General features: G+C 36.4%; 1 protein-coding gene across 1 annotated transcript in view; it reads right to left on the bottom strand.

Moving 5' to 3' along the window:
* The window catches only part of BRWD3 (bromodomain and WD repeat domain containing 3), a 164,250-nt gene that overhangs the window by 41,397 nt on the left and 95,001 nt on the right, over nucleotides 1–27,852 (bottom strand). The window contains exons 20-27 of the mRNA XM_021080763.1: nucleotides 26,937–27,030; nucleotides 24,425–24,574; nucleotides 21,047–21,123; nucleotides 20,290–20,455; nucleotides 18,152–18,265; nucleotides 13,929–14,036; nucleotides 12,148–12,272; nucleotides 946–1,028 (exon numbers count right to left, since the gene is read on the bottom strand). Of these exons, the coding sequence (XP_020936422.1) occupies nucleotides 946–1,028; nucleotides 12,148–12,272; nucleotides 13,929–14,036; nucleotides 18,152–18,265; nucleotides 20,290–20,455; nucleotides 21,047–21,123; nucleotides 24,425–24,574; nucleotides 26,937–27,030 (917 nt within the window). The remainder of the gene's footprint in view (nucleotides 1–945; nucleotides 1,029–12,147; nucleotides 12,273–13,928; nucleotides 14,037–18,151; nucleotides 18,266–20,289; nucleotides 20,456–21,046; nucleotides 21,124–24,424; nucleotides 24,575–26,936; nucleotides 27,031–27,852) is intronic.

Consider the following 27,852-nt stretch of genomic DNA (forward strand, 5'->3'; position numbering starts at 1 on the left):
TGATTTCCAAGTGCTAATAATCGTTTTGAAACAAATCACATATTATCACATATAATTTAACTTTTATCAATTACTTGGGATCATCATTAGGCATACTACTTTTTGTATTGTACATATGATACTACAGTTGTTTCTTCACCTTATTTTTTGTTTCACCTTCTTGTTTTGAAAAATCTCCTCTCACTAGCTTTGTGCTTCTAAATAGCTAAGGAATACAAAGCCAACTATTGTGGACCAAAACGTTTCTTCCATATAAGAAAGGAGAATTTAAAAGTACTAATAGCAGATAATTACATAATGTTTACTCTATATTAGGTAACATTTCAAATGCTTTCTGTATATTAACTCATTTACCATTCTCATTAACCTTATAGGTATGCACTAATGTGATTCTCATTTTATAAATAATTAAAGTGAGGCACAGAGAGGTTAAAATCTTGCCCAAGGTTAAATAGCCAGTGAAAAGGGGAAGGAATAGAGTGGGAGAGAATGAGGTGGGGGCGGAGGACAAAAAAGGGAGAGGGATAAAGGTACAGAGAGGGAGAGAGGAGGAGGGTGGAGGAGCAGATAGAGGTAGGAGAGAGAGAAAGAGAGAAAGAGATAGAGATAGAGGGAGAAGGTCACAATCAGTAAAAGTCTGTTGATCTGTTAAGAGTCCTACTGTTAATACTCTATTTTAGGGCAACTGACATTTGAAGATTTTCTTTTTAATTCAGACTTGTATTCTGATAGAGTAGGTTTTCACAGAAAAGTATTTATGCTACACACAATGTGCATAAAGTCAGCTAAACATAAGTAAAAGGAAATTTTTCATTTAATTTTTCTAATTTGGCTAACAGCTTTTTCAGGGTACATGTTAAACCAGTTTCTTTCTGTTAAATCAGGGTTTAAAAGTTATTGACTCTACTTAAAATGATAATTATTAAGAGAGAATTCTATACTTACCAATCTGCCAATTCCTTTCTTTGGCTTCATTATAAAATTGATGTAGCACAAGGAAGTCAATGACATCTGGCATGTCATGATACCTGTAGAGAAAATAAAGTATATATGATTTAGTATATACAGATATAATAGTATATATTCTTTTCTAAATATCCAGGAATAAATGCTTAATGTGGAGCCATTAAGTAAAACATTGCAAACCTCAAGATCCCTACAAATGTCTTTACTTAAATTAAACCTCATCTTTTTGGCAGTGTCCTGCCTATTGTTGTATACCTTAATAATATAAACATGCCAATGAAGGTACCTAAAGCTAAATATAAGGTATTTTAAATTAAGGACTTTTTAACAACAGTAGGAATTTAAGTTTTTTCATGTCCTTAGATTTCAAACTCAACTTAAAGATACGTGTCATTAAAAAAAAAGAAATATGTCATTGACTACACCTATTACTATTAACAGAAATAAATGCAACCACCATTTTTCAAGCAAACTGTTAGGTACTTATAAAGGTTTTTCTTTTTGCCTTTTTTTTAAATTTTTAAAATTTTTTATTTTTAGGGCTACACCCACGGCATATGGAAGTTCCCAGGCTAGTTGGCTGAATCAGAGCTACGGCTGCCGGCCTACGCCACAGCCACAGTAACGCCAGATCCGAGCAGTGTCTACAACCTACACCACAGCTCACAGCAACACTGGATCCTTAACCACTAAACTAGGCCAGGGATCAAACCTGCAACCTCATGGTTCCTACTCGGATTCATTAACCGTTGTGCCACGATGGGAACTCCAGGTTTCTCTTGTTGTAAGCCACATGGGAAGTCCAGGAACTCAAGGTTTCCCTTTTATAACTCACAACAATCCTAAGGAACATATTAACATTTCCACTTTATAGATGAAGGCATAAATTTAGAGAGGTTAAGTAAAGCTCGTAGAGATACCTACACATACAACCATACCCATTAATAGTGATATATGTTGTGTGTGTATACCAAAAAAAATGTTGCCTGCCATTCCAGTTCTACAATTATCAAGTTATTAGCCACTGTAGTTGCTGACCTACAGAACACCCTGGAAGGAACTCAAGATGAAGCATTCTGTGTTTTGGATATATGGGTTCCTAGATAAAATGCATATCTAAGGAAGAATTTCAATGATCCCAGACTCTTGCATCTTCCCATACACAGAAGAGCACTAAAATCATTAACTGAGATATCTGATCCTTGTGCCTGGCAATAAATTGTAATCAAGATAGATGATTCACTACCTATATTTCCCAGCCGAAAATTAAAAATCATAAAAAAATACACATACATTGGCTCTTCCCCTACCTCTTCAGAGCAGTTTGTAAGAGCTATATGGGAGGCTGTCCCCCAGGCTACAGTCCTCAAAAAGTCTCCAAATAAAACTGAAAATCATAGCTCTCACATTGTGCATTTTTATTTATGTTGACAGTTTTGGCAATCACAAAAGGACCCAGAGCAGACTTCTCTTCTTTGCCCGAACCTACATAGATCTGGAGCCTTGGTATCAGCAAAGGCCCCTTGGGCACATCTGCCTCCTTGGTGAGACCAAACGAATTTGTGTAAGTTTCTCCTGGTATTGGATCACCTGTTCTTGGTTGATGATCCTGAGTGGGTAAAAAGGTACCTGACTCCTCAGTTGAGAGACACTAAAGAGGATTTGCCCAGTTGTGAGTCACAGGGAAAAAGTGCCTGGTTGAGAGACAGTGGGAAAATTTGCTCAGTTTAAAGACATTGAGGGGTTTTGTAACTGAGTGGGGCCCTGTGGGGCACTTGGGCACAAAAGCCTTTCTATGCCCCCCATTTCTTATTTTCAGGAAGTGGGCCTCATTCAGCCTCCACAGCCCTCCCTGAGTTCCTAGGGACAGGTTCAGACAGTTGCTGATCAGGGAAGGAAGGGGATGCAAAGACAAGGGAGAATACATAATAAAATAGGCATCTTATACAATTAAGAGAAGAGTTATATTCCTTATGCTTCTTTTAGAAATGAATATTTTAAAACTGAACAGCTTAGAGTCCTTCCTTGTCCTTCTCCCTGGCTTAACTGCACCCTAAACACAATCAACCACAAGCTATAGATTAGGCACCCTGAGCACAATTGCCTGTGAGTCACAAATTATAAGCACATGATGTTTCTTTTGAGGACCTTCCTAAATTGCCCTAATCACTAATCAATATGCCCTTCTCACAAATATTTTTATTTCTAGGAAAGATCCAGACATGATAACCCAGAAAATCACCAGGGTCACACTTAGATCTCATGACACCAACCTCGATGCTAAAGATTCCCCCCAAGAGAGAAGAATGTATATTTGCCCTCAACCCTGATTCTTATCCAGAAACCTGTTTTTCTCCTTTTCACTATAAAACTTTCCACAATTCTTCCCAATGGCGGGCAGTCTTTTAAGACATGAGCCTGAGGTGGCCTCCTTTGCCTGGCAAAGCAATAAAAGCTACCTTTTTCTCCTTTACCCAAAACTCTGTGTCTGTGTTTCAACTTGGCACTGATAGATAGAGGCCAGATTTCGGCAACAGTTTCAACTGTGTGATTAGGTAGGTTGACCTAACTTCTTTCCTAAATTTGGCAATATTAACAGAATTTGTAAGAATAAAAGTGAAGATACTACATGAGGGCCCTCAGCTCTTTGGAAAAGGGACACAGCTCCTCCCTGCCAGTTATGGCTTTCTCGGGCAACTGAGAAATTTATAGAAGTGGTGGAGGCTTGCAGGCGTCCCATAGGTAAACCCCTCATTAATTAATAACTTGCTCATTCAGGGACACATGAGTTAAGAGTTGGACACTCAGTGCTCTGAGCACCCATGATGGTTTTAGACAGCTAGAAAGAGAAACCAAGACACATAAAAGAAATTAAGCAACTCTAGGGGTGAAGCCTAGGGGAGTTAAGCTCACACAAACAGCACACTGGCCAACCACACAATTTCACTGGCAGTTTTTTTCCAGCAAACCAACTTTAAAATGAGGAGTAAAGTTTTCCAAGGAGAGAAAGGAGGTGTGCCAGATAGCCTCTAACATCACAGGAGGGTTTATGTGTGTATGGAACTTATTTGCAAATACTTAATTATTTGGGAAATAATGAAATTCCACACTGAATGGCCAAAATGGGGCTCTTTTGACATTCCCAAACTGATTTTTTGAGGACACAGAGAAAGATGACTTGATAAAAAAAATCTTTTCAAAATTCTGACTCTAAAGGAACAAAAGTTCTTGAAGAGGAAAATGCAAGTTCCTCTCCCTTTGAAAAGTAAATGTTCCACCAGGGCTCTTAGGAACTATCTTACACTTACCTAGACCATCTCCAATTCCTGAGAATGAGAAAACTGGGAGGGGGATAGGCCTTTTCAAACTCAAGCAAGTAAATTCATTCTAACAGATATTTATGAACTAGTGAATTCTATATTGTAATACTTGATTCATGACCAAGTTTTTTGCGATTATCATAAAGTAAAGTTAGTCAAGAGTGAAAGACAAACATAATATGATATTACTTATATGTGGAATCTAAAAGAAAGGATACAGAATCTGACTAGCATCCATGAGGATGCAGGTTCGATCTCTGGTCTCGCTCAGTGGGTTAGGTATCCAGCGTTGCAGTGAGCTGTGGTTTAGGTCGCAGATGCGGTTCAAATCCCACATTGCTGTGGCTGTGGGGTAGGCCAGCAGCTACAACTCCGATTCAACCCCTAGCATGGAAACTTCCATATGCTGGGGGTGTGGCCTTAAAAAGACAAAAAAAAAAAAAATTAAAAAGGATACAAATGAACTTATTTGCAAAATAGAAACAGACTCATAGACTTTGAAAACAAACTTATGGTTACAAAAGGGAATGGGGATGGGGGATGGATGGACTAGGGGTTTGGGACTGGCATATGCACACTGTGGTATATGGAATGGTTGACCAACGGTGATCTGCTATATAGCACAGGGAACTTCAGTATGTTGTGATAATCTACATGGTAAAATAATCTGAAAAATAATGGTTGTGTGTACATATACAACTGAATCACTTTGCTGTACAGCAGAAATTATCACAACACTGAAATCAACTATACTTCAATAAAACTTTAAAAGTGAAAAAAATGAAGCTATGAGATCTCTGGTTGTGTCTACCTATATGTATACCTGCTATAGATGTGATATGTCTCTGCCTCTGGATGATACTGTCAAAATTAATTTGTAAATGAGCTCTATTTATATTTAATTGGCTTAAAGGAAACTAAATGCCTATTTAAATTCTCAAAAATATAAAAACACTAACCCAAATGAATTTCTGGTTCACATGATTTGGGAAACATTAACTATTAAATGGATATTTTATAGTAAAAGTGAGTTTAAGTTAACTGGAACATTCAGTACAGATATCATTGAGTCATCATTAAGTATAATGCTTTTATTGTACCTAGGCTTACTAAAAGTCAAACAAAATCTCAATAATTTTTTTTTTTTTTTTTTTTTTTTGCTTTTTAGGGCCACACATGTGACATATGGAAATTCCCAGGCTAGGGGTCAAATCGGAACTGCAGCTGCCAGCCTACACCACAGCCATGGCAACACCAAATCCAAGCCTAGGGCATGTCTGTGACCTACGCCAAGGTACGCCAATTCTAAAAAGAATTCTTTTTTTTTCCCCCACTGTACAACAAGGGGATCAAGTTATCCTTGCATGTATACATTACAATTACATTTTTTCCCCACCCTTTGTTCTGTTGCAACATGAGTATCTAGACAAAGTTCTCAATGCTACTCAGCAGGATCTCCTCATAAATCTAAGTTGTGTCTGATAAGCCCAAGCTCCCGATCCCTCCCACTCCCTCCCTCTACCATTAGGCAGCCACAAGTCTGTTCTCCAAGTCCATGATTTTCTTTTCTGAGGAGACGTTCATTTGTGCTGGGTATTAGAGTCCAGTTATAAATGATATCATATGGTATTTGTCTTTGTCTTTCTGGCTCATTTCACTCAGGATGAGAGTCTCTAGTTCCATCCATGTTGCTGCAAATGGCATTATGTCGTTCTTTTTTATGGCTGAGTAGTATTCCATTGTGTATATATACCACCTCTTCCGAATCCAATCATCTGTCAATGGACATCTGCATTGTTGCCATGTCCTGGTTATTGTGAATAGTGCTGCAATGAACTATTATAGGGTGCATGTGTCTCTTTTAAGTAGAGTTTTGTCTGGATAGATGCCCAAGAGTGGGATTGCGGGGTCATATGGAAATTCTATGGATAGATTTCTAGTACCTCCAAACTGTTCTCCATAGTGGCTGTACCAGTTGACATTCCCACCAACAGTGCAGGAGGGTTCCCTTTTCTTCACAGCCCCTCCAGCACTTGTTATTTGTGGACTTATTAATGATGGCCATTCTGACTGGTGTGAGGTGGTATCTCATGGTAGTTTTGATTTGCATTTCTCTTATAATCAACGATGTTGAGCATTTTTTCATGTGTTTGCTGGCCATCTGTATATCTTCTTTGGAGAAATGTCTATTCAGGTCTTTTGCCCATTTTTCCATTGATTGATTGGCTTTTTTGCTGTTGGGTTGTATAAGTTGTTTATATATTCTAGAGATTAAGCCCTTGTCCGTTGCATCATTTGAAACTATTTTCTCCCATTCTGAAAGTTGTCTTTTTGTTTTCTTTTTGGTTCGTAAAAAGAATTCTAAATCTTACTATTTGTAATAAAACTTGTCAGCAAGAAAAATAATTTGGTATAATAAAATTTTTATGAGTCAATTAAATGCTAATGAAATGAGAGGTTTTAGGAATAATTACGTACTCTTTAGGAATAATTAAGTTCTAGGAATGTCTACTTAAAAATAGTTTCTCCACATTTTTGGTAACTTGAAACTTTAGAATTTTGCTAAATTAGGTTAAATGAAGGAACTTTACTGAATATCTAGATTATTCCCAAATAAAATAAGATGCTGAAACATTATTTATTGAACATAGGCTTTCTTTTTTCAGAGAAACCACAGATAAACTTATGTTTGGTGCCACACTAAGACATCATCTATAAGAAAGCACAATTTTTTTAGAATTTATAGTATTTATAAGTTTTGCCATTCTACAGATGCTAATGTAAAAGACAGTTCATAATACTTGTTTTTTAGCTTTTATTAGAATTAAAGTTTTTAAAGGTTAAGAATTCTAAATAAAATATATAATTAAAGGGAGTTCCTATTTTGGCATAGCGGGTTAAGGATCCAGCATTGCCACAGCTGTGGCTCAGATTTGATACCTGGCCCAAGGTACAATGACAACAAAAAAAATTAAAAAATTAAAAATTAAAATAAATAAAACTACTAAATATTAATAGGGCAACATCTTTCTCTGCAAGGAAAAAGAAGGTATAAGAAATGGAAATCCATTTTTTAGGGAAGAAGAAAATTGATTGTTGTCCTAAAGCTATTTATTTCTAAGTGGGAAAGAAAATAAGGGACAAACTAATATCAATATAGAAAGTTGTAAAAGTCTTGTGAGAAAAGAATCTTTAGAAAGGAATTCTACATATGGTCAGTACTAAGATTAGAATAAGTTTAAATGAGTAAATGACTTTTAATATTAAAGGTGGAGCAAAGCCTGGATTTGGTTTTCTCTGTTAAAAGAATAAAGTTTTCTTGGAATACTTTATCTACTTTTGATAACAGATTAAGTTTCTTTACCTTTTTAATAACCTGTTGTAACTTTCTGTATTTGCCTTTAAAATCTTCTGTAACTTTGTGTGGTTAAGTATTGTTTCAGTGATCTATGATTTGGTGAAGTGTTTTAAAACCTTTTGATAGTCTTTGATGAAATTCCCAAAATCAAGTTCTAAATGAAGTTCTTTCTATCTGTAGCTAACTTTGAGACACTTCAGAAGGCATCTGGAAAATCTCAAAGGATTTATTAACCTAATTAGGATTAGCTGGTATGCTAAATTACATGGGAAGCATTGTCAAATGAGTGATGATAAACCTTCCTATGGTTTTAAGGGAAAATGTCATAAGTAGAAATATTCTAGAAATTGTATAAAATTCTTAAAATTCAGATATGTCCTAGAATGTTAGCAGTCATAATTCTAGCTATTACCTTAAAATTTTCTATGTTATAGAAATAACCACATTTCTTATCAATGAATTATAATCAGATCTTTAACCATGGTTTTTAAGCCTTCTGTCATTTATAGACAGTTATTGCTGTATTCTGGTACTTTTGCAAAAATGGTTCATCTTCAAAAATTCTCAAAGAAATTTTCGACAAGTACAGGTTTATGACAACTTTCATATCATACCACTTAATCAGAAATGAAAGAATTCTAATGGGAAACTCAATGGCTTCATAAAACTATTAATGGAAGATAAAGATCAACAAGAATTAGTAACATAGAGCTGAATGATAGATTTTTATTTTATTTTTTGTCTGAAAAATCACTGGCTTTTAATCTTTGTTTTCTAGATACAAAGCAACTAACCCTTCCCCTTAAGCTAATTATGACTTAACAGTGATTTGGTAAATTATATCTTTTTAAACATAATTTTAAAAAATTATCTCTTCTCTATCTAATCCCTCCAAAAGTTGGAAACTCGGTATTCTTATTTTTTGTCAATATAGGTATTTGCATAAGTCCAATAAGAACCTGTTCTCCTATAACAGATCATAATTGTAAACAATGAATTTGACCAGAATGTCATATTTGAGAACATTCATAGAACCAGATATTACCAGACAGCTTTAAATAACTAGGGCAGACTTCATGGAATCATAAAGCTCCTTGGAAAAATAACCTGGTACCTTGAATACAAGGTTCCCAGCAGCATTAATAGGTAAATACTACCTGGCAGACACAGAAACCTCAAAATATTCTGGGGATCTCAGGGAGAAATGAATCCACCCAAAACTATAAGTACTGTGGCAGAATCTAATGAATGGCAAGTCCTCGGTGTGGCTTTCTTAAGCCTTGAGAGGCCTTTTAAAAGTTCAATTTGAGATTTCTTATGAAAATTTCCAGTACATCCAATTCAAAAAAGCCTATATGATCAATTTTACTTTTTGCAAATAATCAGGCAAAGTCTGAAACCAGACTCATTTTGCAAACAAATTAGCATTAATATATTTGGTAGAAATTAGGGAAATTTCAGAGAGAAAAATTATGTTTCAATGGATATTAAGTTCTAGTGTTGTTAATTGTCTTTCGGGTTTTATATTTATTGCCTAAGATTCACTTATAAGATGGCTCCTTGTAGTTACATTATTGAACATTTAACTGAATAATTAAAAGGACATTCTAAGCTTGTTTCTGAAGTTTACCACAATAATCTATCTTTTGGATGAAGATCAGGTGCCCCATGACCTACTGCTGACCTCAAATACACCTCCGAATAATGCTCAGAGAAGAAACAACACCAACCCCAAGATGAAAAGAAAGTAACATCAGAAGTAGACAGCTATCCCAAGATGCCAGACTGACCTGTATGATTATTTTATAGTGTTGGTTTCTTAGATTTATGCAAAAGTCATCTATCATGGGAACAAATCCTATGCAAATTTCAGAAATCAAAAGTTCCCATTGTGATGGAAATGCTATAAAATTGGGTTGTGATGATCACTGTACAACTATAAATGTAATAAAATTCATTGAGTAATTTTAAAAAAAAGAAGTTCCCATTGTGGCTTAGCAGGTTACAAACCCAACTAATATCTACGAGGATGCAGGTTCGATCCCTGGCCATGCTCAGTGGGTTAAGGGTCCGGCGTTGCCATGGGCTGTGGTATAGGCTGCAAATGTGGATCAGATCAGGCGTTGCTGTGGTTGTGGCATAGGCCAGCAGCTGCAGCTCCAATTTGACCCCTAGCCTGGGTACTTCCATATGCCACAGGTATGGCCCCACAAAAACAAAACAAAACAAACAATCCAAATTTCAGAAATCATCCAACTGTAGGTCAATTACCTGTATCTAGTATTTCTGGTTTACCTTGGTGGATTTCTTCTCTCCAAGGCTCTAACTGGATAGCCCGCAGAAAATTTTTGTTGAAAGAAAGAAGTTATAGTTCTGTTTGGGCCACTATTGCTATTACTAAATAGGATAACCTCACTTGGCCAATGAATCATACTTGTTCTGACCTTGGCCATAAATATGAATTTGCTTTTCAAGTTACTCAAGCACAGAATTCAAGATTTTTTAGCATGAACTGCCCATTCTCCTTGGCTCTTCAATAAATCTTTCTCTGCTTCAAAATAAATAAATAAAGATACTTAAGCTCAATCAGAAAATAAACTAAATTTCAGTCAAAGACTATAACTTCTTGATTATTAGGAGGAACTTTCCCTCAATTACAGGATGGATTTATATGGGCGACACGACGCTATGGTCATTTAAGTTTAAAGGCCCTTATGTTGGAAACAATTAAATCATACCAAGGATAATCAGTCTAATATCACTAGAAAATTGGGCTGGGTGCCTTATGAACAATGCCAATGTATCATTTCCCTTAAAGATAGTGATTGGTATGGAACAGACTGGGTCACATGGATGTTTTTGGCTTAAATATTTACTATGACCTTATTAATGTCACTAGCTAATTAATTATATCCTCTTTTCTTTTTTTTTTTATCTTTTTGCCTTTTCTAGGGCCACTCCCACAGCATACGGAGGTTCCCAGGCTAGGGGTCTAATCGGAGCTGTAGCCGCCATCCTACACCAGGACTTCAGCAACAAAGGATTCAAGCCACATCTGCCACCTATACCACAGCTCACAGCAACGCCGGATCCTTAACCCACTGAGTGAGGCCGGGGATTGAACCTGCAACCTCACAGTTCCTAGTCAGAATCGTTAACCACTGCGCCACGACAGGAACTCCCATATCCTGACTATCTCTTAAGATTGTTTCTTACCAATGCATAACCAGGTCTCCAACAAAACTAATCATGGCTAAATGTCTTGAGAAAATTGATCACATACATTGCTCTATATAAAATTAATTGTAATAGTGCAATTCTAGCTATGGGAAGAAGCAATAAAAGAGAACATTTCCTGGATTATAAGAGACTATTAAGACAAATGATCTGGAGGATTTCTATTAGTAAGGCCTAATCTGGAAATAGCACATTAAGTGGCCTATCAACAAAGAATTTGCCTGACCTAAGAATTAGCTTTCCTAGTGCCATGGGAGAAACCTTGGCTGAATTTATGACCAACGAGGGGCACTGAAAACAAAAATATGTTGCCTACTGCTCCAGTTCTACAATTATCAAGTCATTTGCCACTGTAGTTGCTGACCTAAAGCACACACTAAAAGGAATTCAGGATGAAGTTTTCTGTGTTTTGGATATATGGGTCTCTAGAGGGTTAAGATGCATATCTAAGGAAGGATTTCAGTGACCCCAGATTCTCGCATCCTCCCACACATAGAAAGGCACTAAAATCATTAACAGACATACCTTACCCTCGTAACTAGCAATAACCTTTTATCAAGATGTAGGCTTGATTACATGTGTTCCCCAGCCAAAAAAATTCATATATATATTGGCTCCTCCCCTACCTCTTCGGAGCAGTTTGTAAGAGCTATATGGGAGGCTGTCTCCCAGGTTATAGTCCTCAGTAAGTCCTCAAATAAAATTGAAACTCACAGCTTTCATATTGTGCATCATTATTTCCACTGACATACTTATATATACATATAGAGCTATCATGTGGAGAAACAAAGCAAGAATTAAACATTAAATCTTGGTCTTTAAAACTCTAAAGCCTGGAATTCCCATCATGGCTCAGCAATAATGAACTGACTAGTAGCCATGAGGATGCGAGTTTTGATCCCTGGACTCAGTGGGTTAAGGATCTGGAGTTGCTGTGAGCTGTGGTGTTAAGTCACAGATACGACTTGGATCTAGGCATCGCTGTGCCTGTGGCATAGGCCGGTGGCTACAGCTCTGATTAGACCCCTAAATCCCTAGCCTGGGAAAAGTTCCATATACCGTGGGTGCGGCCCTAAAAAAAAAAAAAAAGGAAAAAAACAAACCTCTAAATCCTGCAGTGCTGTGGTATTTTCTCTCCCATTGAACTCTACAGAATATACAATAAGGTATTAAAACACACACACACACACACACACACACACACACACACACACACACACACACACACACACACACACACACCCATGACCAGAGGTAGATACTTACTTAATGGAAAAAGATTCTCCAGTCATTTTGCCGGAAATGGGGTCCAGAAATGCAAGCTTCAAGCAACAGAGTGTAGGTGGTCCAACCTCATATTTGATACCCACAATCTTAACAAACTCTTGTTCCTATTCATGAGAATACAAATAATTATTACTTTCAATACAAATAATTGACTAACATATTTGCATATTATTTCCTTATTATTTGAACAATTTAAACATTATGAATACCTACCAAATACTAGTCACTCTACTAAGTGTTAAATAATAAGACAATGGCTCTTTACTCCTTAATAGCAAATTTGTAGTTTAGTGCAGGGCTTGAAACCAAGGTTAAGCTGCAGAATTCTCTTGGGAACATTTTTAAAATTCACATTCCTAAACCCTGCTACTATAGAGTTATGTTCACTATGTCTGGGGCAAAGCTCACTCATATGTATTTTGAAAAAATTCCCCAGGTTTTTCTCTGGAGAGTTAAGAATTAGGCTGCTGGTTAAGAATTCCTCCTCTAGCAGAAATACAGTTTTTAAGTAGGCAGGTGGACATCTTATGTATATGGGGAAAGGACTTACATTTTTGAATGCCTACAATATTATTTAATAATACCATCCTTATACATTGTTATTAGTTACACTTAATAGATGACAAAACTGAGCCTCATGAGTACAGTGACTTGCTTAAAGGTATACACTAGTATATAGCAGAGCTGGGATTGAAACTCAGGTTTTATTGCAAAGCCCAGGCTCTTACACCTGCTTCATCTTAAAATTTTCTAGAACCCAGAGTCAGAATTTAAAATAAGAAATCATATCGTTTTGGAGCTCCCACGGTGGCACGACAGGATCGGCAGCGTCATGGGAGTGCTGGGACCCAGGTTGGTACTCGGCCTGGCACGGTGGTTTAAGAATCCGGCATTGCTGGATATTTTAGCAAGACATTTTAGCACCTTATAACCTTAATACAATCTTGTCTAAATCTTGTTTCAATAAATATGCACATTCTCTTCTATCCTTCCTATTAAGTAAGCATAATTATATATCAACCTTTAGTTTACCTGGAAAACCATCATAAAACTGCCCTTCAGTCTCTTGTTCTCCAAGTAGAAAAAACAAAACAACAAACACACATAAACCTAGGTAGAAATGATGATATATGTATCCCTATGTCTCTTTGTCTGTATTTATATACATTATGTATGACTGAATGAATGAATATATAATTGTAGTATACAGAGTCCTCTGGTGGCTCATTGGGTTAAGGATCTGGCACGGTTGCCACTAGGGCAGGAGTTTGATCCCAAGGCCCAGGAATTTCTGCACACTGCAAGCATGGCCAAATATATATATCTCACACAAAGTCATGAGTTACTTGAGATTTATGATATTTACTATATTCTAAAGCTGCAGGAATCTTGAGAGTGTTTGTGGTCCACACACGAAATCACCATTTATAGAGACTACAAAATGCTCAAAGCTAGTGAGGAAAATATCCATACCACGAAACTACTGCTTTGCTCCAATTATAGAATGGTATACACTAGAGGACCTGAAGTTTGAAGGAAATTAGGTCAAATAATCATGACAGTAGGTGGCATACACATTTTGGTAAACATAAAAGTGATCCATAACACTCAGCTATATATAAGAGTATGGTACATCACCTTATCCAGGATCCACAATCAATGGTGAAATATCCATGAAACTGAGAATAAGCCTACAGGCAAATAACTTAATTCTGAAGATACTTCTTCAATTGCATAACTTATTAATTTGGCAAACTTACCCTGAGATCCATTTTATTCCATGGCTGTTTTTGTAAATTAACGCTGTATATTTTTGATTTTCTTACAGCTCGTACATAAGCTTCATGGCCTTGCCTAAAATAGATGAGCTAAAACAACAACAACAAAAAACCATGAGGTATTAAACAGCAGCATCCCCTTTAGCAACTCTAGACATCACAATATATTCCTACAAATGATCTCTTTTGCTTACAAAAAACATAAATTATAATTTAAAAAAAATTATAAACTAAAGGTACTTATCATCAAATAATGTTCATTCAGTACTCATGCTTATATAGTCCTGCACTACATATTGCACAATAAAAGCACGTAGTCTTTTTTTCCCCAGAACCTCAATAAATTTCTGAAGAAACAGACTAATAACAAATGTACACAAAAGTGGTCATATTTTAAAGCAATATATTTCAAACTGTAATTGACATTCTAAAGCATCAACAATTTAATAGTCAGCCTATTTCTAACCACAGGCTACTAAACATAGTAATTTCCAGGCAAATCAAATTTTTTCTTTTGCAAGAATTAACATCAGAACAGGCATGGTATGGAAGGAAAATGAATTCAAGTGCTCAGTAAAACCGTTTACCTCCTTAAGACAGTATTCACTGCCATATTCTGACTCATTAAAAAAAAGCTTTCTTTGGAGTTCCTGTTGTGGCTCAGCAGTAATGAACCTGGCTAGTATCCATAAGGACGCAGGTTTGAACCCTGGCTTCACTCAGTGGGTTAATGATCCGATGTTGCTGTGAGCTGTGGTGTAGATCGCAGGCATGACTCGGATCCCACATTGCTGTGACTATGGCTGTGGCTGTGGCTGGCAATTACAGCTCTGATTCAACTCCTAGCCTGGTAGCTTCCATATACCGCAGGTATGACCCTTTTAAAAAAATAAGAAAAAAAGGTTTCTTTCCCACAATTTTTTTTATGACTCCACATTGTACTGATAGCTTCAGATCACCTCCTAACCACAAAAATCTTAATTTCCTCTAAAGCTCAGACTATGGATCTGATTAAACAATTAGAAATATTTCCCAAGGGAGTGCCAACCCTGGATACAACTAATTGTCCCAAGCATACGCCCACCAAGGTGGAACAATGTCAGTGTAAACAGTCTTGCAATAATGTTCCCTAAATATCACTGGGAAGCTAAAGATCAACTTGCAAGTAGAATATATAGGTCATGTTGCCCTTCTTATACACATAGGTACTTTCAAAAAACAGGCCTACTTCGAAGGAGTTTTTTCCTCTCTGCTTCCTTGATTTATTATTAATCTAAACGCCCCACAATCAATACACAAGGGCAAATATGAGGACAGGAGAGAAGTCAGGAGACCTGACTGCTGTTGGTGCTACCCTTATAGATCAGGTGACTCTGGTATTCTACATTCTACTTGTAAAATGAAGAGAATACTCTGCTAGCAGGGGTGTTTTAAAGATTAACAACAATAACAAGGGACAGAGAGACTAGCAAGCCTCAGGTACTATCCTAAGTGCCCTACAAATATGTATTAATTTAATACTTCCCAGAGGTATAAGGTAGATACCTTTATCCTCACTGGATGGTGGAGGAAACCAGGGCAAAAGAGAGGTTAAGTAATTTGTCAAAATCTTATGTTTCCCACAATAATTTTAAAGTGGTGGTAGAGATAAATAGAAGAAAGTAACATTAAAAAAATACTATGAGATTTTAAAAATACACTGACATATTCTACCAAGCAACAAGGTCTAAGTCAGAATTTCTAATAGCTAAAAATACCAGTGAACAATTTAAAATATTTTAATATTAAAGGTATTAAAAATCAATGATGAGCATGTTATTCAGATATCCTTTATTATATATTTATTCCTGTACTCAACAAATATTATTCAAATACAAGGCACTGGGTGTTGTTGTAACACATCCAAATATAATCCTTTCCCTTAAGTGTATGGTTAGACATGTAGATATATGAGTATAATACAAGGCAGAATGTCAAAAGTATCATAAGAGAGAAATAATTTAAACAGGAAAGCTCATAAAGAAGGAGTGGCAAGTAAATGCAAAGTAGGGATAACGTGCAGAAAACGCTGGAATTTAAGTTAAACCTTGAAGGATAAGCATTTTGAGAGGCAATGACCTGTGGGTAGGGGCATTCCAGGCAAAATAAAGACTGTCTAACACTTAAAGTAAAAAGTAATGCTGTCATTAAGAGATTGATTATATAAAAAGTATACTTCTGCCTTAATGAGTTCATTAAAAACATTCTTTAATTCACATATTTCACTGTCTGATTCACTTATATACCTTTTCCATTAACTAAACAACTATCATTACCTAATACACACTAGTCTCAAAGCATATAAGCAGGTGCTAAGTTTCACAAAACAGAAGGAAAGGTAAATATGGGTCATTTTTGACTTTGATTCAGAGTTGAGAGGAGTCATTAGGTCACAGACTATACAGATTCATATTTTGTTCTAAGATTAATTCAAAATTATTCCTCTTAAGTCTCTATCAAAATAGGCAATAAGTACAAGAAATCTTGACTTTTGGAAATGCCCCCCAAAAACATTCAGAGCATGTTTTAGCAAAATGACCAGAGAAATAAGCATTGCTCAAAAGTCCAACACTTATAAGAAGATACACTTCTTAGGAAAGGAAAAACTTTAATAATATCAAAAGATAATCAGCAAGTTATAGCTTAATTGTAAGGCTACTTGGTAGCTATCTCTGATAGAAAGTTTCTATAAAAGGCAATCATAGAAAAATTTGGTGAAATTTTTATTGGTCTCAAGACTTTTATTTAGTCATTTTCAAGGTTTTGCTTCTTCTTTCATTATAATGATAATATTACATTTTTACTATCATTCTTAAGTTGAAAACCATGGGTAAGCATTCACTAACTCAAAAATAAATGATTAGGAGTTCCCGTTGTGGCTCAGTGGTTAACAAATCTGACTAGGAACCATGAGGTTGTGGGTTCGATCCTTGGCCTTGCTCAGTGGGTTAAGGACCCGGCATTGCCGTGAGCTGTGGTGTAGGTTGCAGACGCGGCTCGGATCCCGCGTTATTGTGGCTCTGGTGTAGACCAGCGGCTACAGCTCTGATTCGACCCCTAGCCTGGGAACCTCCATATGCCACGGGAGCAGCCCAAGAAAATGGCAAAAATACCAAAATAAATAAATAAATAAATAAATAAATGATTAGTCAATATACTAGAGACTATACAATCCAACCAGGCATCAAATATTACATTGCTACCATAATTTTCATAAGAAACTCAATTTTCCACTGTATAGAATTTAAATAAATTTTTGACTGACCAATCATAAATATGGCTATGTAATACAATCATAAGTTCAGTAGGAAGTCCTTGTTAGTGAAATAACATTCACTTAACATTGAAAGGGGTAATCATCCTCTAGAGTATTTTTTTTCCCTTTTATGGCCACACCTGCAGCATATGAAGGTTCGGGCTAGAGGCTGAATTGGAGCCGCAGCTACAGGCATGTCGCAGCCATGGCAACACAGGATCCGAGCCATATCAGTGACCTACACTGCAGCTTGTGGCAAAGCCAGATCCTTAACCAATTGAGCGAAGCCAGGGATCGAACCTGCGTCACCACAGAGACAATGTGGGGTCTTTAACCCACTGAGCTACAATAGGAACTCCTGGAATATTTTCTATCAGGCTGAGCATGGGCTTCTTCTTTAAAAAAAAAAATTAGGACTTGAATTAGGCCTCAAAATACCACTCACTTCTACTATGTGACAATTAAGATAAAAATAAATTATTTTCATGACATCAAAAGCCAACCAATTTATTTCAGTGTTCATTAAGCATCTACTATACTAAAGACTGTGTCAGGCCCTACAAAGGGCACAAAATTTAGTTAAGATTCAGTCACTATCCACAGGAAGTATATAATGGAGCAGCATAGTTAAGACAGTATATATATAGGGAGCTCCCTGGTGCTCTAGTAGTTAGGATTCAAAGCTTGTACCACTATGGCCTGGATTCAACCCTGGACAGGAAAGTGAGATCCCACTCATGCTGCTGCACACCATGGCAATATAAAATGTGTGTGTGTGTGTATACATACAAAGAAAAAAGATAGTCTACATATAACTATAATAAAATTGAGAATATAAATACCCTAAGACTGATTAAAGTGAGTGATCTTGACGTTCCAAGAGGAAAACATTATAACAGGTAACAATTACCTCATCTCCCATCTGTGGGACAAAGGGGGAACGTCGTGGTATGGTATCCAAGATCCACTGAGGAGCAAACCATTCTTCATTGGGCTCACCTGCCATAGAAACCAGTCCTCCTTTCTAAAATATAGTTAACAAATACACAAACTATAAATATTTGAACAGTTGCATGAAAAACAGCAGGTAGAAAAAGTTAAAAACATCAGGTTATAATAAAAGATAAATATACAAATTTTAAATATTTTCTTTTACCAATTAATTATGCACAAATATTGTACCAATAAAATAATCAAGTAAGTTCTTTGATATGTTGCTCAATTTTGGCTGACAGATAATATAACACTACATACTATCTAAAAACCACATATTTTACTTTACATGTCTCTAGAATATCACATGAATTCAAATACAAGTAACAATAAATTTTTGCGAATAAAATGGTGACCATCAAGAAGAAAATTCTGCCTACTAAAGCAAAGGCTAGAGAACACATATATAACATATTTTAAATTAATATTCAAAGAACTATGTGGATTAAGTCTTTATATCATCCAATGAAATCACGACGGGGAAAAAAAATCACTGGCTGGAGTTCCCATCGTGGCGCAGTGAACGAATCCAACTAGGAACCATGAGGTTGCGGGTTCGGTCCCTGCCCTTGCTCAGTGGGTTAACGATCCGGCATTGCTGTGAGCTGTGGTGTAGGTTGCAGACGCGGCTCGGATCCCGCATTGCTGTGGCTCTGGTGTAGGCCAGTGGCTACAGCTCTGATTGGACCCCTAGCCTGGGAATCTCCACATGCCGCGGGAGCAGCCCAAGAAATAGCAAAAAAGATAAAAAAAAAAAGAAAGAAAGAAAATCACTGGAATGAAATAAATACAAAGAAATGGAAGAAGAGCCCTAAATAATTTACCATATCTATCCATTTTACAAGTCAAAAACATATAGAATATTATGACTGGTGACATGACAAGAATAATACCTTTTCTTTTTCTTTTCTTTATTTTAGGGCTACACCTGCTGTATATGGAAATTCTCAGGCCATAGGTTGAATCAGAGCTGCAGCTGCAGGCCTATTCCACAGCAACAGCAATGCCGGATCCAAGTCATATCTGTGACATATGTCACAGTTCATGGTAATGCGGGATCCTTAAACTACTGAGTGAGGCCATGATTGAATCCACATCCTCATGGACTCGATGTTGGGTTCTTAACCCACTTAGCCACAAAAGGAACTCCAAGAATAACACTTTTATATTATAGTGTCTTATTTAAAACTCTACTACAGGAGTTCTCATTGTGGCTTAGTGGTAGCAAACCCAATTAGTATCCATGAGGTTGTGGGTTTGATCCCTGGACTTTTCCAGTGGGTTAAGGATTGAGCATTGCCATGAGTTGTGATGTAGGTCACAGATGTGGCTTAGATCTGGCATTGCTATGGCTGTGGCACAGGCTGGCAACTGAAGCTCCAATTCAACCCCTAGTTTGGGAACTTCCATTTGCCTCAGGTGCAAAATAAGCAAAAGAAAAAGAAGCAAAAAGAAAAAAGAAAAAAATAAGAAAAAAAGAAGCAAAGGAAAAAAAAAAACCTACTACATTTTAACAAACTGTTAATACGTTTTATTATTTTTTTTGTCTTTTTTTTTTTTGTTGTTGTTGTTTTTGTTGTTGTTGCTATTTCTTGGGCCGCTCCCGCGGCATATGGAGGTTCCCAGCCTAGGGGTTGAATCGGAGCCATAGCCACCGGCCTACGCCAGAGCCACAGCAATGCGGGATCCGAGCCGCGTCTGTAACCTACACCACAGCTCACAGCAACGCTGGATCGTTAACCCACTGAGCAAGGGCAGGGACTGAACCCGCAACCTCATGGTTCCTAGTCAGATTCGTTAACCACTGCGCCACGACGGGAACACCCCTGTTAATACGTTTTAATTACAAAAGTATAATGAAAATATTACAACTTCTACCTTTGATAACAGAAAAATTTCAAAAAAATCTTTACATTTTAAAGTCATTTTACACAATTTTACTTCATTTCTCAGGTGGAGTATTATTTTTATAGAAAAGTGATGTGTTACTGTTAAATATTCAACTGTCAAAGACAAAACCAAAAAACAACAAAAACAACCTGCAAACTTACAAACCTTTCTAGTCTGTTTTGGTTTCTTCTGCCTTTCTTCTAGTGACTTCAAATTCTCTTCCTCCGAGCTGCTGCATATTTTCCTTGTTGCCTGTCTGGTTTGCCTTTTTGGAGGTTGCAAATTTATTCCGGCATCTGCTGTCCAATCAGAATATTCACTTGATGAGTCACTGTAAATAAATCAAAATTATGAATATGTAAATTTATAAAAGGAATAATTTTGCCTCAATTAAAAGATGATCATTTTTAATCAAATAGCATTATAAATGACATGGTTTGATTTTGTTCTAGCCAAAGATTTAAAAAAAAAATCAATATAGAATTTTGATCATTACCTAAGTGATTTTAGTGAAATGCTTCTTGGATAAAGTATAATGTTTAGTTTCTCATAACAGGATTTAAAATTCAAAATTCCTGTCCAAATCACAAAAGCTTCTTTAAATAATGATGTTCCTTATCCCTGAAAATGGTTAAATATAGTTGTTTTAAACCTGAAATAAATACACACGCTTGCCAAGATGTAGGATTTTGGATTTACAAAAAAAAACCCTTACTTTACAGATTAGGAAACTAAAGCCCATGGTGCCCAAAAAGATACTGGTAGATTCAGGAGAAAATAAAAGATCTCTGGGCTTCCACCTCAGTAGTCTTTCTACTATAAAATACTATTTTTACTCAGACTGTACCAAATTCCTACAAGAACTTAACTTCACATTAAAACTATCAAATAATTTTGATCAAATAAAAACCATTAAAACTACCTGGAGGAACTTTCACTTTGCCATTCAATAATAGGATCCTCTACAGAAGCATCACTTGTGCCAACTGTTTCATCTTCCTGCAACAAAAAGCCAGCAATTGAGATATGGTTATTATTAACTAGCAAATTATTAATTAGCATATATTATCTGTTTTATAACACTTTTTGCATTCCTTCCTCCCAAAAAAAGTTCCAGTTAAAATGTACATAATGTCATTTGCAGCAACATGGATGGAACTAGAGACTCTCATACTGAGTGAAATGAGTCAGAAAGAGAAAGACAAATACCATATGATATCACTTATAACTGGAATCTAATATACAGCACAAATGAACCTTTCCAAAGAAAAGAAAATAATTGACTTGGAGAATAGACCTGTGGCTTCCCCAAGAGGGAGGAAGTGGGAGGGTTCGGGAGCTTGGGGTTATTGGATACAACTTAAGAATGGATTTATAAGGAGATCCTGCTGAATAGCATTGAGAACTATGTCTTGATACTTATATTGCAACAGAACAAAGGGTGGGGGGAAAAATGTATACATGTAAGAGGAACTTGGTCCCCATGCTGTACAGTGGAAAAATACTAAATAATAAAACAAGAAAAAAATAAAATAAAATAAAATGTATGTAATCATTTTTCTTTTTTTTTTTTTTTTTTTTTTTTTTTGTCTTTTTGCCTTTTCTAGGGCGGTACCCACGGCATATGGAGGTTCCCAGCCTAGGGGTCGAATCGGAGCTGTAGCCGCCGGCCTACTCCAGAGCCACAGCAACTCGGGATCCGAGCTGTGTCTGCGACCTACACCACAGCTCACGGCAACGCTGGATCCTTAACCCACTGAGCAAGGCCAGGGATCAAACCTGCAACCTCGTGGTTCCTAGTCAGATTCATTAACCACTGAGCCACCACGGGAACTTCTGTAATCATTTTTCTGTATATACTTGTAACTCACAACTAAGTCTACCAGGTATTTAAAGATTTCTAGCACCCAAATATCTTGATAGGAGATATTTTTGATTATTTCAAAGACTCCTAAGACTCCCAAACATAACCTTCATAAATTTTGTTAAAACCATTCTTTTAAAAATACCTATATGCCCCGGAATTCCCGTCGTGGCGCAGTGGTTAATGAATCCGACTAGGAACCATGAGGTTGTGGGTTCGATCCCTGGCCTTGCTCAGTGGGTTAAGGATCCAGTGTTGCCGTGAGCTGTGGCGTAGGTCGCAGACACGGCTTGGATCCCGAGTTGCTGTGGCTCTGGAGTAGGCCGGCGGCTACAGCTCTGATTCAACCCCTAGCCTGGGAACCTCCATATGCCACAGGAGCGGCCCTAGAAAAGGCAAAAAGACAAAATAATAATAATAATAATAACAATAAAGCAGAGCTAAGAAGAAAAAATGCATTAAAAAAATACCTGTATGCCCCTACCAAGTTATTATTACTTTCCATGAAAAAATTGGTGATCTTTTTATGATGTAAGATCTAACATACCAAAGCAGAGGAAACAGATAACCCTTACAGATAACCCTTGTGCACACAATATCTATTTTAGACAATAATTCACTGCCTATTTTATTTTATATATATGCTTACCAACTGCCTCATACCCCAGGGATTATTTTGGAAAAAAAAAAAAAAAAGCATTTCCACTATAAATATTTATTAAGATTAGGATTCTTTTTGGAGTTTTCTTGTGACACAGTAGGTTAAGGATCTGGCATTGTCACTGTAGTGACTTGGGTTGCTGCTGTGGCACAGGTTTGGTTCCTTGCTTGGGAACTTCCATGTGCTATGGGTGCAGCCAAAAAAAAAAAAAATAGGATTCATTTTTTAAAAAACACAACCACAACACCATTATTACACTAAAAAGGTAACATCACTTCCTGAATACAAGATAATTCTTTTTGGATCAAGATTTTCATGGGTGGTAGGGAGAGGAGGGTTGATAAGAGTTAAGGAACTATGGAGTTCCCCTTGTGACTCAGCAGTAACGAACCCATCAGATATCCATAAGGATGCAGGTTCAATCCCTGGCCCTGACCAGTGGATTAAGGATCAAGCATTGTGGAGAGCTGCAGTGCAGGTCGCAGACACAGCTCAGATCTGGCATTGCTGTGGCTGCGGTGTAGGCTGGCAGCTGTAGCTCCAATTCAACCCATAGCCTGGGAACTTCCATATGCCACTAGTGCACCACTAAAAAAACAATAAAAAAAAAGTTAAAGAATTATGAATGGTGAGAGAAGAATAAAGAATGGAGATGCCATACATGGTCCACACATAACTAAACCCTCATTATTCACTTAACAACTAGAGTTGTTACAAAGAACAAAAGAAAAGTACTGGAGAATAGAAGAACATGAAGAAAAGCGCTATAGTCTTTGTTCCATTACCATGAAAAGGGTAGGTCTTAGAAAAATCATCACTCAGTAATCTCCACAACTGGTAAAATCAACAATAACAGAAAACATGTATATTCTGATTACATAGTCAACAAGCTGTGGGCCTGAATAACTAATTATCACTGTTTATATTTCACTTCTTTCCATTTCTAGGCAGATTTGCTCTCACTCTATTTTCTCACTGTCCAAAGCCAAACTTTTACTGCCATGTTTGATACCTTCAACCAAGATAATAACTTAGGTACAAATAAGAGGAGTTCTCCTGTGGCGCAGCAGGTTAAGGGTCCAGCATTGTCACTGCAGCTGCATGGGCTGCTGCTGGTATGGATTCATTCATGTGCCTCAGGCGCAACCAAAAAAAAAAAAAAAAAGAAACTTGAGAAAGTATCTAAAGGAATTCAATGTAATGCTCAAATTTACCTATTAAATGCCTTATTGAATAATCTTCCTATAAGAAAGTCATTAAAATAATTTTCTGGAGTTCCCATTGTAACGAACCTGACTAGTATCCATGACGATATGGGTTCTATCTCTGGCCTTGCTCAGTGGGTTTAGAATCCAGAGTTGCCGTGAGCTGCAGTGTACGTCACAGATGTGGCTTGGATCTGACATTGCTATGGCTGCGGCATAGGCCAGCAGCTATAGTTCCGATTTGACCCCAAGCCTGGGAACTTCCATATGCAGCAGGTACAGCCCTAAAAAGGCAAAAAGAAAAAAAAAAGGTTATCAAATTGCTATTTCTTTGCATGATGTGTACATTTTCAGCCTTTCAAAGGAAAAAAAGAACTTTGAAAAAGAATCTAAGTATCAGATGTGCCTTAACTTATTTGAGATTTTACAAAGTCATGGATATTGACCTCACTGATAGTCTCATGTTATTAAATCTAATTGAAAAAAATCCAAAAAACCCCCATAATCCCAGTGACAATACTAACAAGGAAACAAAAAACTACACTGAATAAATAATAGCAAATATCTAACCTCTGAGGAGCTATTGGAGTCTTCTTGTACACCTGAATTTTGACATGATGCTTGTGAATTATGCTCTATATTGGACCGTGTTTGGTATGTATGCTGACGCTTACGTTGTGTCCTTCGTAAAGAACGCCCACAGCTAGGCTGATAATCATTCTATAAAACAGAAAGAAAACAGATTTTTAAAAATGAAAGGCTCAGTGAATATACACAAAAGAACGTATATAAAGCAAATCAATTGGGCAGGTGAGGGGTGAGGGTAGAGGTGAGGATAGGAATATATCCCCAAAAGAAAACCCAAGATACATTTTATACCACATTTTTTATATAAAAAAAGGTATTTTTCTGAGTTCCCGTTGTTGCTCAGCAGGATAAGAACCTGACAGTGTCTGAGGGGATGTGGGTTCAATCCCTGGCCTCGCTCAGTGGGTTAAGAACCCGGTATTGCCACGAGCTGTGGTAGATTGCAGATGTGGCTAGAAGCCAATATTGCTGCGGCTGTGGTGTAGGCCAGCAACTGCAGCTCCGATTGACCCCTAGCCCAGGAACTTCCATATGCCTCAGGTGTGGCTGTAAAAACAATAAAAATTAAAAAAAATTTATTTTTATATATTTGACCCACTTCCATTAATATTGATTACTTTCTTATTTTGAAAACTTTGTGATCAAATTAAAGACAGCGCTAAAATTCTAAGCTGTGAGAATTTGCCCAATTAGAATTTACATATGCCATATTATATATAATTTATTACAGGATGAAGCAAGAGATCTATATCACATCTATGTATATGTAATTCTTAATGTAACATTTATTTCTTGAGTTCTATAAAAACTACATTTAGGAGTTCCTGCTGTGGCACAGCAAGTTAAGGATCCGATGTTGTCTCTGTAGCAGCTCAGGTTGCTGTTGAGGCCAGGTTTGATCCCTGGCCTGGGAACTTCCACATGCCAAGGGTATGGCCAAAAACAAAACAACAAAGGAAAAAAAAGCTACATTAGTTAATTGGTCAAAATAAAGATTTAAATTTTAACAACTAAAATGTAAAGGAAAACAGTTTTATTCTAATCTTTAAAAAGTATAAAATATTATTACTGATATACCATATGTCAAAACTACAATCCTGGAATTCCCTGGTGGCTCAGTGGATTAAAGATCTGGTGTTACTGCTGTGGCTTGGGTTACTGCTCTGGCCCAGGAACTTCTGCATACTGTGGGTATAGCCAAAAAAAAAAAAAAAAAGGAATAAAAAAACCCTACAACCTTAATAATGTCATCAGGAGTAAACAAGTTTAAAGTTCTTATGAGTATCAAGGGCCTACTTCTTATCTTTATGTAAATGTTTCTCATTTTCAATAAATAAAAATGTTTACAGATCCAATTACCCTGTTTACTAGTCACAGACAAGTCTAATGTTTGATAAAGCAGTTTAGCAGGAAAAAGATAAATCTTGGGTCATTTAAAAAATCTCTAAGAAAATTGACAGAACACTGTAAATCAACTATAATGGAAAAAATAAAAATAAAAAAATAAAAAAAAATCTCTAACAAAATAATCTTATTAGAGAACATCAAATAAGCTAAAAAAAACCTGAATGGAAATTAAGAAAGTGGGTACAAAAATGGTCTAAGACTATTTAGAGATATTCATTGGATAATCATCAAAAATTGTGTTTATCAATACTGAAAAAATCATTTAAAATTCAGTATCCATTGACTATATTTCCTTTATAAAATTAAAATTAACCTAGACTTTCCAATTTGCCATACTATTCAGAAGTCATAGTTATTAGATCTAGAAACAAAACTACACATTCTCATGCCACTAGTTAGTTCAATTCCAAAGTACTAGGAAAGGGGCAGGACTCTTCTTACTCCCTGCTTATAAGCAGTTTCTACTGAGAATATGAATCTTCCTAATGTATAAATCAGATTTTGTTCCTGTCTAATTAGGAGAGGGGAAGGAGTCAGCAAACTTTCTGAAAAGAGCCAGAGTATAAATATTTTGGCTTTGCAGATCATATGACCTTTATTTCAACTATTCAACTCCATATAGCATGAAAGCAGCCACAGATAATATGTAAATGAATAGGTGTGGCTGTGTTCCAATAAAACTTTATTAACCAGAATAGGCACTAGACCAGATTTAGCCCATGGGCAGTAGTTTGCCAACCTCTGGCCTAGTGTATCTGAGCATTTGTTTTACATTTTGATTAGTGACCAGGCAATAATTTTAAGGTTCTACTTTAACCACATGAAAATGGTATTTTAATACAAATATCTTATATGTACAAAGACCACAGGTCTTAGATTTTTGGGGACAGTGCTAGCTTTGTGTAATTTTATTTTTATTAATCATAGCCATCTATCTCAATTTGGGGTTCAAGATATATATATATATATATATATATAAACACCTATCAAAATAATCCCTTAATACATAACTGTCACTTTTCAAAAACCTGGTATCTGCAAATATTGGCAAACAATGTATCCCAGAGTACTATAAAGCTAAACTTACCCTTTGGGTAGTATAAGATGGCTTTTTCTTCTTTTCAACTGTATAAAGACTGATTTCTATGTCACCTTTTGCAGTTCGACATTCCTCCTGAACCCTATTAACAAATCAAACGTCAAAGTAACAGAAGATCATCAAAAACCATTACTAATGGTTTAAAAGTCACATAAAAACACCTTTAAATGTAAAATTGGCCATTTTAACCATTTTTGGGTATACAATTCAGTGGGGTTAATGACATTTAAAATATTATATAACCATAATCGCTATTTTCAAAACTTTTTCATTCTTCCAAACATAAACTTTGTAACACTGAAGCAATAACCCTTTCTTTCTCCTTCCACCAGACCCTGTTAACCTGTAATCTCCTTTATGTCTCCATGAATTTGCCTATTCTAGGTATTTCAAACAAGTAAAATTAAACACTGTTTGGGGAAAACTGGACAGCCACAAGTAAATCAATGAAAATGGAACACACTCACACCATACACAAAAATATACTCAAAATGGCTTAAAGACTTAAACGTAAGAAAAGACACCATCAAACTCCTAGAAGAAAACATAGGCAAGACATTCTCTGACATCAACCTTACAAATGTTTTCTCAAGTCAGTCTCCCAAAGCAACAGAAATAAAAGCGAAAAGAAACCAATGGGACTTAATCAAACTGAAAAGCTTTTGCACAGCAAAAGAAAACAAAAAGACAATTTACAGAATGGGAGAAAATAGTTTCAAATGATGCAACTGACAAAGGCTTAATCTCTCAAATATACAAACAACTTATACAACTCAACAGCAAAAAAGCCAACAACCCAATTGAAAAATGGGCAAAAGACCTGAAAAGATATTTCTCCAAAGAAGATATACAGATGGCCAACAAGCACATGAAAAAATGCTCAACATCCCTGATGATTAGAGAA

This window comes from Sus scrofa, chromosome X (genome assembly GCF_000003025.6).
Source record: "Sus scrofa isolate TJ Tabasco breed Duroc chromosome X, Sscrofa11.1, whole genome shotgun sequence".
Taxonomy (NCBI): domain Eukaryota; kingdom Metazoa; phylum Chordata; class Mammalia; order Artiodactyla; family Suidae; genus Sus; species Sus scrofa.